The 16,678-nt window shown below is 41.0% G+C and overlaps 1 protein-coding gene across 1 annotated transcript in view; it reads left to right on the top strand.

Annotated features, from left to right (window-relative positions):
* Nucleotides 1-3,725: 3,725 nt before the first annotated feature.
* HSD17B14 (hydroxysteroid 17-beta dehydrogenase 14) overlaps nucleotides 3,726-16,678 on the top strand; it is a 16,040-nt gene continuing 3,087 nt past the window's right edge. The window contains exons 1-8 of the mRNA XM_015810264.1: nucleotides 3,726-3,910; nucleotides 7,616-7,660; nucleotides 10,426-10,523; nucleotides 11,929-11,995; nucleotides 13,178-13,269; nucleotides 13,772-13,876; nucleotides 14,539-14,606; nucleotides 16,363-16,459. Coding sequence (XP_015665750.1) covers nucleotides 3,823-3,910; nucleotides 7,616-7,660; nucleotides 10,426-10,523; nucleotides 11,929-11,995; nucleotides 13,178-13,269; nucleotides 13,772-13,876; nucleotides 14,539-14,606; nucleotides 16,363-16,459 — 660 coding nt within the window. The 5' untranslated portion in view covers nucleotides 3,726-3,822. The remainder of the gene's footprint in view (nucleotides 3,911-7,615; nucleotides 7,661-10,425; nucleotides 10,524-11,928; nucleotides 11,996-13,177; nucleotides 13,270-13,771; nucleotides 13,877-14,538; nucleotides 14,607-16,362; nucleotides 16,460-16,678) is intronic.

Here is a 16,678-nt window from a genome sequence, read left to right as displayed (position 1 = left end):
AAAAGCTGAAGAAGAAAAAGTGATAGGAATTATTGACGACGGACATTTTCTTCCATTTCTGGTGTCTGAAATGTAGGAGCCTGGATGAAGGATTTGCTTACTTGGAAGCTACCTGGAGAATTAAACATGATGAGAATTAAACCATAATGTGAGTGCCAGTTTGGTGTACTGGTTAAAGAATCAGGGTAGAAACCAGAAGTCTGTGGAGTTCTAGCCCTGCCTTAGCACAAAGCCAACTAGGTGACCGTGGGCCAGTCAGTTTCTCTCAGTTCAAAAAAGGCAGTGTCAAACCATTTCTGGAAAAAAACTTGCCAAAAAAACTGCAGGGACTTTCTAAACAATCTTCAAGAATCAAATAGGAAGAAAAAAATATTAAAATACTAAGCCTGTGGTACCTAGGCTACAACATGTGGGCAACCAGTAGAGATAAGCAAAGAGAAGCAGAAATCCTAATTCTTGACTGCCAGCTTGTGTTTGTCTGGACTTATCTGGCAGCCTTAAAGTCTGTCTAACAATCCCAACAGATTTGGTAGGCCTACTTAGCCACATTGCTGAGGTAAGATTAGCTGCAAAATTTGTCCTTGTCTAAGAGATTCTTATACAGACTTTGTTAAGAGGTTAAGCAAACAGCACTCAAAATTGTATCCTGGAGCACAACAACTCAAGAATCTGAGCAAAGCAGTCAAAGACTCCTGTTGTAACAGCTCCTTACTCTGTTGAAGCACCTGTCTTTCCATGCAGAATTATAATTCCCTCTTAAGAATTAGAATCTTTCTACTGTATTTAAGGAGAATGTGCCAGCTACTGCGAGAACTTCCTCAGACGTAAACACTAAGCCTTTCCATGTGTGAATTATTCCAATTTGTATAATCAATAAACGGTTTAACATAATATATTTCTGAGCCTTTGCCTGTTCATTGAGTGGTGTTGACAGATTAGGACAGGGATCTTCAAACTTGGCCCTTTTATGACTTGTGGATTTCAACTCCCAGAATTCCTTAGCCAGGCACGCTGGCTGAGGAATTCTGGGAGTTGAAGTTCACAAGTCATAAAAGGGTCAAGTTTGAAGACCCCTGGATTAAGATTTGGAAACAGTCATTCACTTTGGAGCAGGAAAGATTTCAAAACTAACATCTGAAAACTTGTTCTACATTCCAAGTAAGTGAAATCAGTAACTTCAATGCCTAGCAAGGGACTTCCTTTCCACATTTAATTTAGCTACACTGTTTTATGCTCCAAATAATTTGTCTATCTGTTCTTTATAAGTTCGCTTTAGAATGTAAAGATTTTTTCAATGTATAGATCTAAGAAAATGCATCTCAGCATTATACCACCCAGCTACTTCCAAATAATAATGAATACTTTACACCCAATTTCCCTTTTATATATAGATACACATATGCTTACAAGAAACAAAAGAAATAGGAATAATTGGATCTTGGGGGAACATGTATTAGAAGCAATGAAACAATGACATTTTGGGCAATTCATCCCATTCTCTTTTTAAGAAGAAGCTAGACAGTCACTTATCTGAAATGGTATAGGTTTCCTGCTTGAGCAGGGGGCTGGACTAGAAGACCTCCAAAGTCCCTTCCAGATTTCTATTTCTATTCTGTTCTGTTCTATTCTATTCTATTATTCTATTCTAATTCTTTCCTTGAGTCTTTTGGCATGTGCCTTTTTTTTAAAGCAATGTTCTATCTGCAAATTATATTGTGTTTAGACAGTGATAATCCAGGAGCAGAGTTCCAACTATCTCCTTTGGCTTTCTAGTTTTGTGAGTGGAACATTACTTAAGAAAATAGATCTGAAAATAGAATGAATTTGCCAAAATGTGGTTATGCAATTCAGAGAATATTGAAACATATTTTTCCAGCAGGAACTCAGGATAATATGTCCTGTAGGCATTTGCCTGCTTCTAGAGTTCTGTGGGTCAACTCCTATTAACCGAAAGGATCAGAAGAGGAATCACTGTAGAGCAGAGTTCCCCAATCTTGCTTAGCAACAGAAATTTTGGGCAATTTTGGGCTCAGTTGAGGTCATAGGTCAAGGACTACCTGTAAACTAAAGTCAAAAAATTACCCAACCTACCTACCTACATCTCATCTCATCTCATCTCTGAATACACCCAAAACCTTTTAGAGCCACTGGAAACAATGCTGAAGATAATTAGCATGGTTATTTCAGCCTTTCACGTGCCCAATTGCAGCAAAACGGAGATGGAAAATAGGATGCCAGCCAATCCTTCTGGTTTCCATAATGACAATTTGGTGAGGAGGGATGATGAATTCAACAGATTGAAACTTGAGATGAAAGCTAAGGGATATGAGAGGGGAAATGACTTTACATTTGGCTGAGCGCCAAAGAATTGAGGCCTTTGAACTATGGTGCTGGAGAGGACTCCTGTGAGTCCCTTGGACTGCAAGGCGATCAAACCGGTCAGTCCTAGAGGAGATCAACCCTGACTACTATTTAGCAGGCCAAATCCTGAAGTTGAAACTCAAATACTTTGGCCACCTAATGAGAAGAAAGGACTCACTGGAGAAGGGCCTGACGCTGGGAAAGATTGAGGGCAATAGAAGGAGGGGAGGACAGAGAATGAGGTGGCTGGATGGAGTCACTGAAGCAGTAGGCGTGAGCTTAAATGGCCTCCAGAAGATGGTAGAGACAGGAAGGCCTGAAGGAACATTGTCCATGGGGTCATGATGGGTCAGACACAACTTTGCAACTAACAACAACAATCTTTACCAGGTAAGTACAAGTAAGAAGCTTCCTCTCTTTGTTTCATTCCTTTTCATTGATATTTGATGTAATTGGGTTTCATCCTATCAGCAATCAGGAAGACACAACTTTTGAAAAGTTAGTGGCAGCACTCGAATGAAATGCTGGAGACCATATTCCAAAAGATAGGTATTGTCAGGGCAAAATTAAACTTCATTCCACTCCCTTTTCATGTGAGTTTCATTAAGATGAAATTAATTCAGTCCGCATTGTTTCCCATTTATTTAATAAGATTTCTCTGATATAATAAAGATTCCAATTTAGCAGCATCTTTTGGAAGGTCCTGAGTGTGGACCACAAGTCCTGCAGTGGTTAACCGTGGCCCATGAAACTCCAGTTTCATAAAACTGTTATAAAATTACAACTAGTCTGGAGCAGTGTTTCTCAATTGTGCCAACTTTAAGATGTGTGGACTTCAACTCCCAGAATTCCGCAGCAAACATAGAACATAGAATCTAATCTTCTAGTCTAACTTCCTGCTCGAAGCAGGAGACTTTATATATCCCAGTCAAATGACTGTCCAATCTATTTTTGAAAACCTCCAGTGATGGAGCACTTACAACTCCGGTCAGAAAATTTCTCCTTACTTCTAGGTTGGATCTCTCTTTAGTAAGTTTCCACCCATTACTTCTTGTTCTGCCCTCTAGTGCCTTGGAGAATAAGTCAATCTCCTTATGACAGCCCCTTAAGTACTGGAAGGTGGTTATCATTTCCCCGCTAATCCTTCTCTTTGATAGAGTAAGCATGCTTTTAATTTTCATATTTTAACTCTGTACCTTGTACATGTATGATTGCACATAAATGATGAAACAAATAAAATTACCGCACTCCTATTTCCTCTTACTGCTTCGGAGTAAGTGAATTATGACGGGTTTTTTTTTTCCCCTAATGAAAACAGCTGAGAACAAAAAGACTCAATTTCCCAGCATGCCGCTGGCGAAGGAGCATGCGTAAGTGTCGAAACCACGGGAAACTGAAACTTTGTGTCCGAAAATTAGCTGGATCGCTTGGAAACCGGGGTTGATTTCGATCGCAGCCGGAATGGCAAGTGGGCAGCGGTACCCGGACAAGGTCGTCATAGTGACGGGAGGGACCAGCGGCATTGGCGAAGGCATCGTGAGAGAATTTGGTGAGATTAGGGAGATGGAGTGGGGAGTGGGAAGAGGAGCAGGAAAATTTTACACCGCCCCAAAAAAGTCTTTGGATCTTCAGTGCAGCGTCTGACTTGAAACTTTATCCTCAAAGTTACTGTGTTGAACTGGAGAAGGTCTAGAGTAGACGAAATTTGGAGTGAAAGAGGTGAACTCTTTATGTGCCCAGAGGCACGATTGTCTCTGGATTGTTTAAATTCAAGGAACTCCAATTCCTTTCCCCCCCATCCCCCCGCAGCAGCATCCGCTATCGGGGACTACACCTGAACAGCATTGCCATTTAGTTAGAGGCTTAGCATATATAAATTCATTAGCCTTTAAGATGCTATTAAAGAAAATGAAAGAATCTTTTTCGGCTGAAACATGGTTCTGTGTGGTAATCAAAGGGTTTAGTGTTTTGTGTGAATCCAACCGTTGTGTAAACTGCAGGACTTTGGAATGTGTATTTTTCCCAATTATCAGTTCCTGATATCAGCCTTTTTAGCATGAGCCCCTCTGTTCAAAGATTAACTACTAGTCTGTATACAGTGTTGCTCAATCAGTCAACTGGGGAATTCTGGGAGTTGAAGTCCACACAGCTTAAATTTGCCAAGGTTGAGAAACACTTCACTAGCAGAACAAATTCTGCCTGTGGTGTCAGAAAGCCCGTTCCGTCCAGGAAACAGATTGAAACAACATCCTGTCTGTCTGATGAGCACACACACAGAGAGAGAGAGATTCTATCCATGCTGCCAAATGAGGAACAAAATAAATTCAGAAAACTGAATTTCTGTTCAGAAATTAATGGAGATTCTCTCTATATGTGGATATTTATAGTACAAGTCAGTGGTGGGATTCAAATATGTGAACAACCGGTTCTCTGTGTGGATGCCACTTCCGGAAGTCTATTCTGGGCCTGGGCAACAAAAAATTAGCTACCGTTCTGCCGAAGAGATGAAAACTGGCTGAATCCCACCACTGATACAGGTACTCCTCAATTTAAGACCACAACTGAGCCCAAAATTTCCGAGATGTTTGATAAGTGAATTTTGCCCCATTTTATGATCTTTCTTGCCACAGTTGTTAAGTGAATCACTGCAGTTATTAAGTTAGTAACACAGTTGTTAAGCAAATCTGACTTCCCTATTGACTTCGTTTGGCAGAAGACCACAAAAGGGGATCACATGATCCCAGGACACTGCCACCGTCATAAATATGAGTCAGTTGCCAAGCATCTGAATTTTGATCATGTGACCATGGGCATACTGCCAGGGTTGTAAGTTTGAAAAACGATCATAAGTTACTTTTTTCAGTGCCATTGTAATTTTGAACGGTCAATAAATGAACTGTTGTAAATCAAGGACTACCTGTATTTTCAAACTTTTCCATAGTTCAAGGGTAGAAATAGATTTTAATGAATTAGCTTTGGTATTTCTTTCAGTTCAGTTTCCGTTCCCAGTTTTTCGCCATAGCTGAAAATGAATTAAAATTATTTGGTTTCTGTTCTACCTTTAAAAATAAGTATTCTCCCCCAAGCCAGTTCATAGAAACTTAGAAAGTAGCTCTTTAATCACCTAATGTTAAACAATATACAATATAATGATTATAAACACCTTAGTTTAAAAAATGAGAGCCAACAGCGAAGAACAAAATTAAATATAGGATAGGGGGAGTAATAAACTTTAGGATTCTTAGCAGATTACAAAGGTTTAAAACAAGAGTACACATTGTGCAGTCTCCCTTAACATTTTAGATGCAACTGCCAAGGGCCCTCTCAAAATTGCTACTAAATTACAATACTTAATATTTATTTATTAGATTTTTATCCCGCCTTTATTACTTTATAAATAACTCAAGGCGATGAAAATATTCAGTACTCCTTTCTCCTCCTATTTTTCCTACAACAACAACCCTGTGAAGTGGGTTGGCTGAAAGAGAGTGACTGGCCCAAAGTCACCCAGCTCACTTTCATGCCTAAAGTGGAACTAGAACTCTCCTGGTTTCTAGGCCAGCACCTTAACCACTACATTAAACTGGCACCAATATGACTGAAGGAGAAAATAATAATAATAATAATAATAATAATAATAATAATAATAATAATAATAATAGTAGTAGTAGTAGTAGTAGTAGTAGTAGTAGTAATAATAATAATAATAATAATAATAATAATAATAATAATAATAATAATAATAATAATAATAATAATAATAATAATAATAATAATAATAATAATAGAGTTGGAAGAGACCTTGGAGGTCATCTAGTCCAACCCCTTGCTCAGGCAGGACAAATGGCTGTCCAGTCTCTTCTTAAAAACTTCCAGTGTTGGAGCACCTACAACTTCTGGAGGCAGGTTGTTCCACTGATTCATTGTTCTAACTGTCAGGAAATTTCTCCTTAGTTCTAGGTTGCTTCTCTCTTTGGTTAGTTTCCATCCGTTGCTTCTTGTCCTGCCTTCAGGAGCTTTGGAGAATAGCTTAACTCCCTCTTCTTTGGGGCAGCCCCTGAGATATTGGAACACTGCTATCATGTCCCCCCTCGTCCTTCTCTTCATTAAACTAGACATACCCAATTACAGCAGCCATTCCTTATATGCTTTAGCCTCCAGTCCCCTAATCATCTTTGTTGCTTGGAAGGGCTAGGAATTAATGATCATTGGATTAGTTTAATTTAATCAAACATATAAAGGGAAAGTTTCTATTGAGTCAATCTTGACTCCTACTGACTAATGGACATGATTTGCAGTTTTATGTTATCAATCCAGAAGTGGCTTGCGATATTTTTCCAGGATATTTTTTCAATACCCTAGTTTAGCCCAAAGTCTTGGGATTCCCTAGTGATCTCCCAACAAAGTAATCACCAGATCTTACTCTGCTTATTTTTCAAGATCAGTGAAGGTACAGTTGGGTGCTGCCACTTACGTGGGAGGCAATGAAACATACGCCTTTTCAAACTATAGCTAATTGCCCCAAGTCATATTGATTTAATAGACCAATAGTCTAATAATCTAATCTAATGGACCAATAGTCAACCTTGGCAACTTTAAGATGTGTGGACTTGAACTTCCAGAATTCTGGGGGTTGGAATTCACATATTTTAAAAGTTGCCAAAGTTGAGAAACTCTGGTCTGACATGTCGTAGTTTCTATATTCATAAGCTGTTATTGGGTGAAAGGAACCAATATTATACAGGTAGTCCTTGATTTAAGTCAACAATTGGGACCAGAATTTTTGTTCCTAAGGAAGATGATTGTTGAGTGAGTCATGCCCGATTTTACAATTTTTTCCCCGTGGTTGTTAAGCAAATCACTGCAGTTGTTATGTAAACCAGACATTTTTATTAAGCTTCCCCTATTGACTTTGCTTGTTGGAAACCAGTGGTAAGGTTGTAAATGGTGATCACGTAATTCCCAGGATGCTGCAACCATCGTAAATACGTGCTGGTTGCCAAGCACCCAAATTTCGATCATATGACCATGGGAATGCTCTGATGGTCATAAGTGTGAGGACTAGACATAAGTCACTGTTTTCAGTGCTGATGTAACTTCAAACGGTCACTAAACAAATAGTTGACAGTCAAAAACTTGCTATATGCTGTAACTTGCTATATGCCCTTCCTGTATTGCTCATCAAGTGGTGTGGTGAATGAAGTCACTGGAGTTTGTCTTGAGCATCTCCCACTCGGTTTCTTTTCTTTTCCAGTTCATCATGGAGCCAAAGTGATCTTCTGTGCACCAGCATCAGAAGGTGAGGCCTAGAAGCTTTCTCACTATCCTCGCTTTATACTGGATGATTTATGATCCTGCTCCCATCCGAGTTAATCAGAGTGACAGACTAAAAGGAAATACAGGTAGTCCTCGACTTACGACCACAATTGAGCCCCAAATTTCTGTTGTTAAATGAGACATTTATTAAGTGAGTTTTGCCCCATTTTACAACCTTTCTTGCCACAGTTGTTAAGTGAATCATTGCAGTTGATAAGATAGTAACCCGGTTATTAAGTGAATCGGGCTTCACAATTGACTTGGCTTGTCAGAAGTTTGCAAAAGGGGATCACATGACCTTGGGACACAGCAAAGATCCTAAACGTGAACCGGTTGCCAAGCATCTGAATTTTGATCACATGATCATGGGGATGCTGCAAAGGTCATAAGTGTGAAAAACGGTCATAAGTCACATTTTTCAGTGCGGTTGTAACTTTGAACGGTCATAAAGTGAACTGTTGTAAGTCAAGGACTATCTGTACCAGGTATGGACAAACAGGAAGTTGCCAAATCTCTAAGGAAAAATAATATGTAGATGAAGCAATGATGAACATATAGTTCAGTGGTGGCGAACCTATGGCATGGGTGCCAGAGGCGGCACTCGGAGCCCTCTCTGTGGGCACACGTGCCGTTACCCCAGCCTTGCCTCCCCCCGCGACCCCCTCCTCTCCAGCAGCCCCCCTGAAGGAGAGTCGCCCTCGAGGGTGGCCCACACGGAGCAGCGCAGCCAAGGACATGACAGCCAGACAGCGTAGACAAGACTCTGCCCTCACACCCCATCATACAGTTGATGCTGCAGGGCGCGGGCAGAGGGTGTGGCTGCCATAGCGCTGCTGGGCTGCCTGGGCGATCGGCGGGCCCTGGAGGCGGTGAGTGGTCCTTTGGGCAGGTGGGGTGGTGGATGGGGGGGCAGAGTGGGGGCAGGGTGGGGTGGTGGTGGAGTGGGGGCAGGGCCAGTTTTTGGGCACTCAGTTTCTAAAAGGTTTGCCATCATTGATATAGTTCATGGCAGCATGTGTCTTTTAATAAAATCCATCATCCTCACATGGTGCTATAAGACACATTCTGATTTTTAGATGAAAGAAGGTAAGTACCTATTTCTTGGAGTTTTGCTAGAAGTAAAAATTCAGCAATCTATCTTTGCAAAAAAATGAAAGCAATGAGAAAAATAAATATTTTCTGGCCAGAAAAATCAAACACTCACTAAATCACTAGCATGCCCACTTGCTACAAAGGCAATTTTAATTTTTTCTGGGGAGATGATTTTCATTTAGGAAAATGGGATGTGTGATCTTTCCTAAGGAAAGCAAAATATATAATAATGACCTTTTTAATTGAGCAGCAATTTGCGGGATGCTGGATTCATCACACACAAGACTATAAGGTCTCCTGCTTGAGCAGGGGGTTGGACTAATGACCTACAATAGGCATGTCAAACTGCTGGCCCGCAGGCCAGATGTGTCACGCCGAAACCGCGCCCACCCCATTGCCGGCAATGGGGAAAAAGTCACGATATGTCATACGATGTCATGTGACATCGCGAGTTTGATGTGCCTGACCTATAAGGTCCCTTCCAACTCTGTTATTCTGTAAACTATTCTGTAAAAAACTTATCATTTAAGGCTCACTAACCTAACTTTGGCTTGGGTTCTGGTTACCTATTTTATTTTGTTCTTGAATCAAACTGTAGTATAGTGGCCTAGTGGTGAAGCCACTTGGAAGGTTGAGAATTCAATCCTAGTTAGTGGCGGAAAAAAATACCTGCTGGGAACGCCACATGGTGTCAGGAAGGGCATGCAGCCAGTAAACATTCAGCTCTATCTAGTTGCCCTGACGCTATCCCGCATTAAGAAACTGCAGAGTCGTATAAAGGGAGTTGTTTTTTTAAAAAAAATTGAATCAAACTGTTTCTGAATTCACACAATGTAACGATAAAGTAAGCTCATCTATCTTGCTTAGAAAGAAAGAAAGAAAGAAAGAAAGAGAAAAAAAAGAAAAAGAAAGAAAAAGAAAGAAAGAAAGAAAGAAAGAAAGAAAGAAAGAAAGAAAGAAAAATATCTAAACTTAGTACTAACTGAGTTAGCTCTCAGCCTTCCTATTCCTCTTCCTGAAGTTTAAATTCCTTCCTTGGTTAAATAGAGTAGGCAATTTGCTTTGACAGCTTAAAATAGTCTTTCCAACCCTATAATGCTGGGCTAGACCTAACAGCAGGTAGAACTCTTTGGCTGCAGATTTTCCTGGTTTAAAACAAACTCACAACAATTATACTTACCAGACTGGCAACGTGTCTTGTCAATGGTGTGAACTTAGTAAATTGGCATTAAAATGGACAAGCCTTTTCACAAGGGGTTGTATTTGAGAATGCTACTCATGAGTAGATCTTGGGGCAAGATGGAAACACCCTAATTCCTGTTTTTATTTAATTATTCAAATCTGTAGTAACCATCCAATTCCAATTGACTAACCAGCCATGTTTCCACTGTATTCTAAAAGCAGATTTATTTATTTTTTTAATAATGGAAGCTTCTGGGCCTCATGTTTTCAAATCCTGCTATGAAAATTTTTTCAGGGGTTGGTGGAAATCAATTTCTCAGGTGTGAGTGGCACACCTGTTAGCTTCACTTGGACCATGGCTGGAACTAGAGAGGCAGCTAAAGACTCCAGGTATAAATAATTTGGGAGAAAATGGTTATCCTTCCCTTACAGTTCCCTATGGCAGCGCTAAATCTACTTTGCATCTCTTTGCAGAGGGAAAAGGAAAAGTTCTTGAGAGGGAACTTGCAGAAGGTGGATCAGGAGAAGGCCGCTTTGTGGTCTGTGATGTCCTCTGTGAAGCAGACATGCAGGTAGGCTGGAACTGAGAGAAGAAAAGTGGTTTAGCAGGCCCATGATATTCTTACGGTTTTCTTGAACCTTCTGCATTTTCCTCATAGCTTCTCCAGTGGAACTTCTCACATTGAAGTCCAATGCTCCTGGTTCACCTTGTCAAGGCATTGCTCTCCAATCTCCCTGATGCACCAAATCCAGGATTTCCCAACCTTGGCAATTTTAAGGAAGTGCAGACTTCAACTCCCAGAATTCCTCAGCCGGCATGGTTGGTTGGGGAATCTTGGGAGATGAAAGTCCAGGCATGTTAAAGTTGCCAAGGTTGGGAAACCCTGATCAAGATTCTTCACCCTATTCTTTGTTTTGGATATAATGCTGAGTTGAAAATAGTTGAAAGGCAACCACTAGATTCACACATTGCACACTCTTCATGTGACAAATTTGGTTTTGATTTAGCATGAAATGCAAACTCAGCCAGTCAGGTTTGTAAATTGTGGTTTCTGGCTTTGTATTCTGAGCAAAGAGGCCTTATCTAGCTTGTTCAACAAATAAAAGAAACTTATGATTTTGTGCGGTGTGGAAACCTAGCACGGGGCCAGCTCAAAGGGTCATGTGTATCTACACTATCCTGATTCTTGGGTAAATGTGCAGAACAAGTGGAAACCAGTGTCTGTAAAGTTCCAATAGCAATTCATAATCTATAGAGAAGTTTGGGGACAACATTCCCCTGAATAACAGCAATGAAGGAATAGGTAAAATGTCAAATCCTTCCCCATTCTCATTGGTTGAATATGACTACTTAATCTCTCTTTAGTCTTTACTTTGTACAAATATATGTTTGTGATCCCTACTTAGCTGCTTACATATCCACCTGCCATTATCATCTCAGATTTTCCACATGGTTCCCATCCAAATACTAATACTAAGTAGATGTATTAGTACTTAGCTTAGCTTCAGAAAGATGGCTGTATCACAGTTTCACAGGCCACATCTGTAGAAAATTGCCTTAAATCTACCTTCCTCTATTACTCAGGCAGTAGCCGCCAACTGTCCACATTTTTCATACTGATAACAAAACTTTATGCTTGGACTTGGCTGTTTAAGAAGGTTGCAGCCCCTAAAGAGCCAGATAATTTGATTCTCTTCCACTTAGCAATAGCAATAGCACTTTGACTTATATACCACTTCATAGTGCTTTACAGCCCTCTCTAAATGGTTTACAGAGTCAGCATATTGCTCTCCACAATCCAGGTCCTCATTTTACCAAACTTGGAAGGGTAGAAGGCTGAGTCAACTCTGAGTCGGTGAAGAACGAACTGCAGGCAGTGGGCAGTCAGCCTGCAATACTGCATTCTAACCACTGCGCCACCACAATTCCTAACATTCCTGAAATCTTTCTCTTTTTACCCTGTACCTTCTCTACAGAGGTTGGTGTCGGTGACCATAGAACAGTATGGACAACTAGATTGCCTGGTGAACAATGCTGGCGGGCGTGAGTTATTTCCAAAATGATTGGGCTTGTCTTGCTATAGCTCAGGTGGAGAATGAGGTTGGAGGTTCATTCTCTCAGCTTGTGGGTGGGTTTCCAAACGTTTCGTTACCAGGCTAGACAATATCTTCAGGGGAGTTCAGGTGATGTCAGTGTCAGTGTCCCTCTGTTGATGTGGTCAGTAGGTCTTGTGATGGGGAGGTCACAAGACCCATCACAAGACCCTCACCTCACCTGACGTGATCTCCCTATCACAAGACCTACTGACCACACAGAGCCCTTATAAACAGAGGAGCACTGACACTGACATCCCCTAAACTCTGCTGAAGATGTTACCTAGACTGATAACAAAACATTTGGAAACCAGCCCACAAGCTCGGAGAATGAACCTCCAGCCTAATTCTTATTTATTTTGATGGTTTTGTCCATTGTTTCTGTTTGAAGCTTTTATCATACTGAGTCTCTGTAGATTTCTGTAAAGGCATCTGTTGATCTACTACTACTACTACTACTACTACTACTACTACTACTACTACTACTACTACTACTACTACTACTACTACTACTACTAATGTTGGAAGGGACCTTGGAGGTCATCTAGTCCAATCCCCTGCTCAGGCAGGAAACCCTATACCATTTCAGACAAATGGCTGTCCAGTCTCTTCTTAAAAACTTCCAGTGTTGGATTATTCACCGCTTCTGGAGGCAGGTTGTTCCACTGGTTAATTGTTCTAACTGTCAGGAAGTTTCTCCTTAGTTCTAGATGGCTTCTCTCTTTGGTTTATCTTTATGAGCAGAATACTTTCCTCAACCTGACACTCCCCTGCTACAATTTCCATCACCCTGTGAAAGTCTCTCCAATTTCATCTCCACAGCAACCCTGTGAGATAGATGGATAGAGAGAGAATGTAATTAACCAGTGAGCTCTAGTCAAGTGGAGACTTGATTTGGTTCTCCTCGGTCATCACTTTGAAGAAACAAGAAAGAGAACCAGCAAGGATAACATTGACTTTTATTTGACTTTTAATTGGTGTACAAACTGATCTGGGTGAGGTGTGGTCCTTGGGATGAATTTGGAATAAAAAACTTTACAGTGCTAGAAAAGCAAAATACATCCACCAGCGGGCAGGAAGGCAATCTGTATAGATCTATGCAATATCCTTTCTCTCTTTCTCTGCCAAACAGATCCCCCCGATCAAAGAATCGATGATGTGTCTGCACAAGAATTCCGCAATCTCATGGACCTCAATGTTGTCAGTTGTTTCTTAATGGCCAAGGTAGCTTTTCATATATATATTTCTACATACACAAATAGCACAACATATGCATACAAGGTGGCTTTTTACCACACTGGTATGGCCTACATCTCATTGCTTACCTTACAGTTGTAGATCAAGGATTGGTGCAGAGTTTTGGGGAGATACCAATACAGAATTCCTGATGGGACCTTCTTTCTTCTTGCCTAGATCCTTACTACGTTCTCCCTAGTGAGGAAATGGGCAAGTCACAGGGGCAGGAACAGTCTACTTCCTTTCATGGCCTGCTCTTTCCTTTGGACTGTGTGGTCATATGGACACAATACAGTTAGTCCTCAACTTAATGACCACAATTGAGACCAAAATTTCTGTTGCTGAGACAGTTGTTAAGTCACTTAACAGCCATGGTTGTTAAGTGAATCTGGCTTCTCCATTGGCTTTGCTTGTCAGGAGGGCACAAAAGGGGATCACATGATGCTTTCTTATTGTAATTCTCCATTTCTCTTCATTTTGATGTTAACAGTTTGCACTGCCCTACCTCCGGAAAACGAAAGGAAACATCATTAACATTGCGAGCATCGTTGGTCATTTTGGACAAAAGTTAGCTGTACCATATGTGGCAACCAAGGTAATCCAGATCAAAATGTTCTGGTTTTGTAAGTCCATTTTCTCATCTAGATTGCCAAGTCATAAAATCTCTGCCAGTGAAAATATTTTTTGCTCATTTCTCTGTATCAAGCTGCTCCTGAGGACTGTAGGCTCCAGTTCAAGGTATTTCTCTTATTTTGGTAATTTTGTTTAAACTGCTAGAAGTGCTTTCCATGTTGTGGTGTGGGGGAGCTTTTTTGCCTAAAGGCAAGATAAAAAAAACCTTCCAATTCCAGGAAGGTTAAATTGCCTTAGAATTTAATAACTAAATTCATTTCAAGGAACAGAGCCACTTAATTAACTGAAGGATTCTTACTTTCAGCTTATCAGCAAGTGAGTGTCAGGGTCAGGGTTTCCTGAGATTATTTGAAGATCATTAATAGTGGATGGATGGAGGAAGGAAGGGAGGGAGGGAGAGGGAGGGAGGGGGGGAGAGAGAGAGAGAGAGAGAGAGAGAGAGAGAGAGAGAGGGAGAGAGGGAGAGAGAGAGAGAGATTTATCAACTTTTCTGTCAAATCCTGCCTTGGTGGAGGTCGTACTGTAGATGGAAGCTAATGACGTGAAAAGATGGCCTGATAGACAGGAGAGAAATTGTCAAGTTGCTGATTCCCTTTATAACTTCTCAATGCTTTCAATTTGCAGGGTGCTGTGATTGCGATGACTAAAGCTATGGCTATAGATGAAAGCCAATATGGCGTTAGAGTCAACAGGTAATATTGTTTGACCTGCATGGTTAGCAAACGTGGCCCTTTGCAAAATGTCTTGTGATAAAGATCCTGGTTCAATATCAGTTCTGGAATTTAACAAATAATCCCCCCCCCCAAAAAACAACAACATTAGAGAAGAGTCTTTTTTTTTCCTGCTGGGATGGGCAACCTGCAACTCTCGGGTCAAATGCAGCCCCTGATGATCTTGTGCAGCCCTTCGCCTCAGACCTTTGGCTCTCAACAGATTACTTCAAGGAGATGCAGCCTTTTGCTAGAAAAACAGACAGTTGTCCCCCCCCCCCCACTTCAATCATCTACTGGAGGTCTCTAATCAAGCTTGTATTCACAGATGAGTCTGAAATTGCCACTGAATTCAGGGGGGACTAATTCCTTAACAGAAAAGCCACATAGAAAATAGTTCCATTCAGGCACTGGTTCCATCCTGCCTGTTGGAATGGATGGATGGATGGACAGACATAGGAGAGACAGAGAGAGAGAGAGAGATGATAGAACATGTGATAGAGTTACGAAAGAGAATGAGAAATTAGATGGACTGTGTTTTAAACAATGGACATCCTTTTCTGGAAAGATTACAGAAGTGGTTTGCTAGTTTGTTTTTCTAGAATGTATTCTTGGGTAGGCAACCTTGGCTCTTTTATGACTCGTGGACTTCAACTCCCAGAATTCCCGAGTCAGCATGGCTGGCTCCGGAATTCTGGGAGTTGAAGTCCACGAGTCATAAAAGAGCCAAGGTTGCCTACCTCTATAGGTAGTGCTCGACTTAACAACAGTTTGTTTAGTGACCGTTCAAAGTTACAATGACATGAAAAAAGTGACTTATGACTGTTTTTGAAAAATGGTTGCGAGTCACTTTTTTCATGTCATGGTAACTTTTTCACACTTACGACCATTGCAGCATCCTCACGGTCACGTGATCAAAATTCAGGTATTTGTTAACTGACTCATATTTATGATGGTTGCAGTGTCTTGGGTTCATGTGATCACCTTTCGTGATCTTCTGACAAGCAAAGTCAATGGAGAAGCCAAATTCACTTAACAGCCCTGTTACTAGCTTAACAACTGCAGTGATTCACTTAACAACTGTGGCAAGAAAGATCATAAAATGGGGCAAAAATTCACTTAGCGACTGTCTAGCTTAACAACAGAAATTTTGGGTTCAATTGTGGTTGTAGGTTAAGGACTACCTGTATTTCTTTTTTAACTACCCCAATCCAGTTTACAAGGATTTCCTGGTTGCCAATTTAGCTTTTAAAACATCAGCCAAGGAGCCCCAGTTTATTGGCGGGGCAGAGCTAAGCTACTTGAGAGTAAATCAGTAGAATTTGCTTCCAAATAAATACATACAGAATTCTCCTTGGGATTTTATCATTCTGGTATACGATTCACAGCACTCCATGATATTTTTAGCAGGCCCGTGATATTCTTAAATATTTTTCACTTTTGGAAAAGAGTTGATTTGCAAGGTGGCAGTTTTGCCCTGGTATTCGTTTGTGCTGTGTTGCCAGAATTTGCAGAGTGGAAGTTTTGCAGGTGATAGATGCCCTGGTGTTCATTTGTGCTATGCTGCCAACCTCTGCACTAGCAGATATGTAAAGCAGTTTTGATTTAATTTAACAAGGTTACATTTATAAAAATAAGAATACGGAATTGTGAAGCATTTCTTACATAAAAGCAGATCAATTTAGTTGCTCTTCCACAATGTTTTCCCCTCAACACTCTCTAACCATTGGAATTCCAGCATCTCACCCAGCAATATTTGGACTCCCGGATGGGAAAAGCTTGCGAGCCAGTCAGCCAATGCAGAGGCAATGATCAAGGAAGGCAAAGAGGCTCAGGCAAGTACATTGTGGGGAAATGGGGACTTCCGGTGGCAGGCGTCTTCGTCGGTCGCAGCTGTTTGCTGCCTCCCGCCTGTTTCGCGTAAAAGCCGGTTTGACAGCTAGCATCAGCTGTCAAACGGCTTGATACCTTTCCCCTGGGCATAAGGGGATAGGTGAGCTGCCCGGGGTAGGAGTTGAGTTCCCGAGTCGTCCTATATGGACGATGTAGGTGAG

Source organism: Protobothrops mucrosquamatus, unplaced genomic scaffold, assembly GCF_001527695.2.
Source record: "Protobothrops mucrosquamatus isolate PMUCROS unplaced genomic scaffold, P.Mucros_1.0 scaffold8, whole genome shotgun sequence".
Classification (NCBI taxonomy): Eukaryota; Metazoa; Chordata; class Lepidosauria; order Squamata; family Viperidae; genus Protobothrops; species Protobothrops mucrosquamatus.
This window is presented reverse-complemented; position numbering and strand designations above follow the sequence as displayed.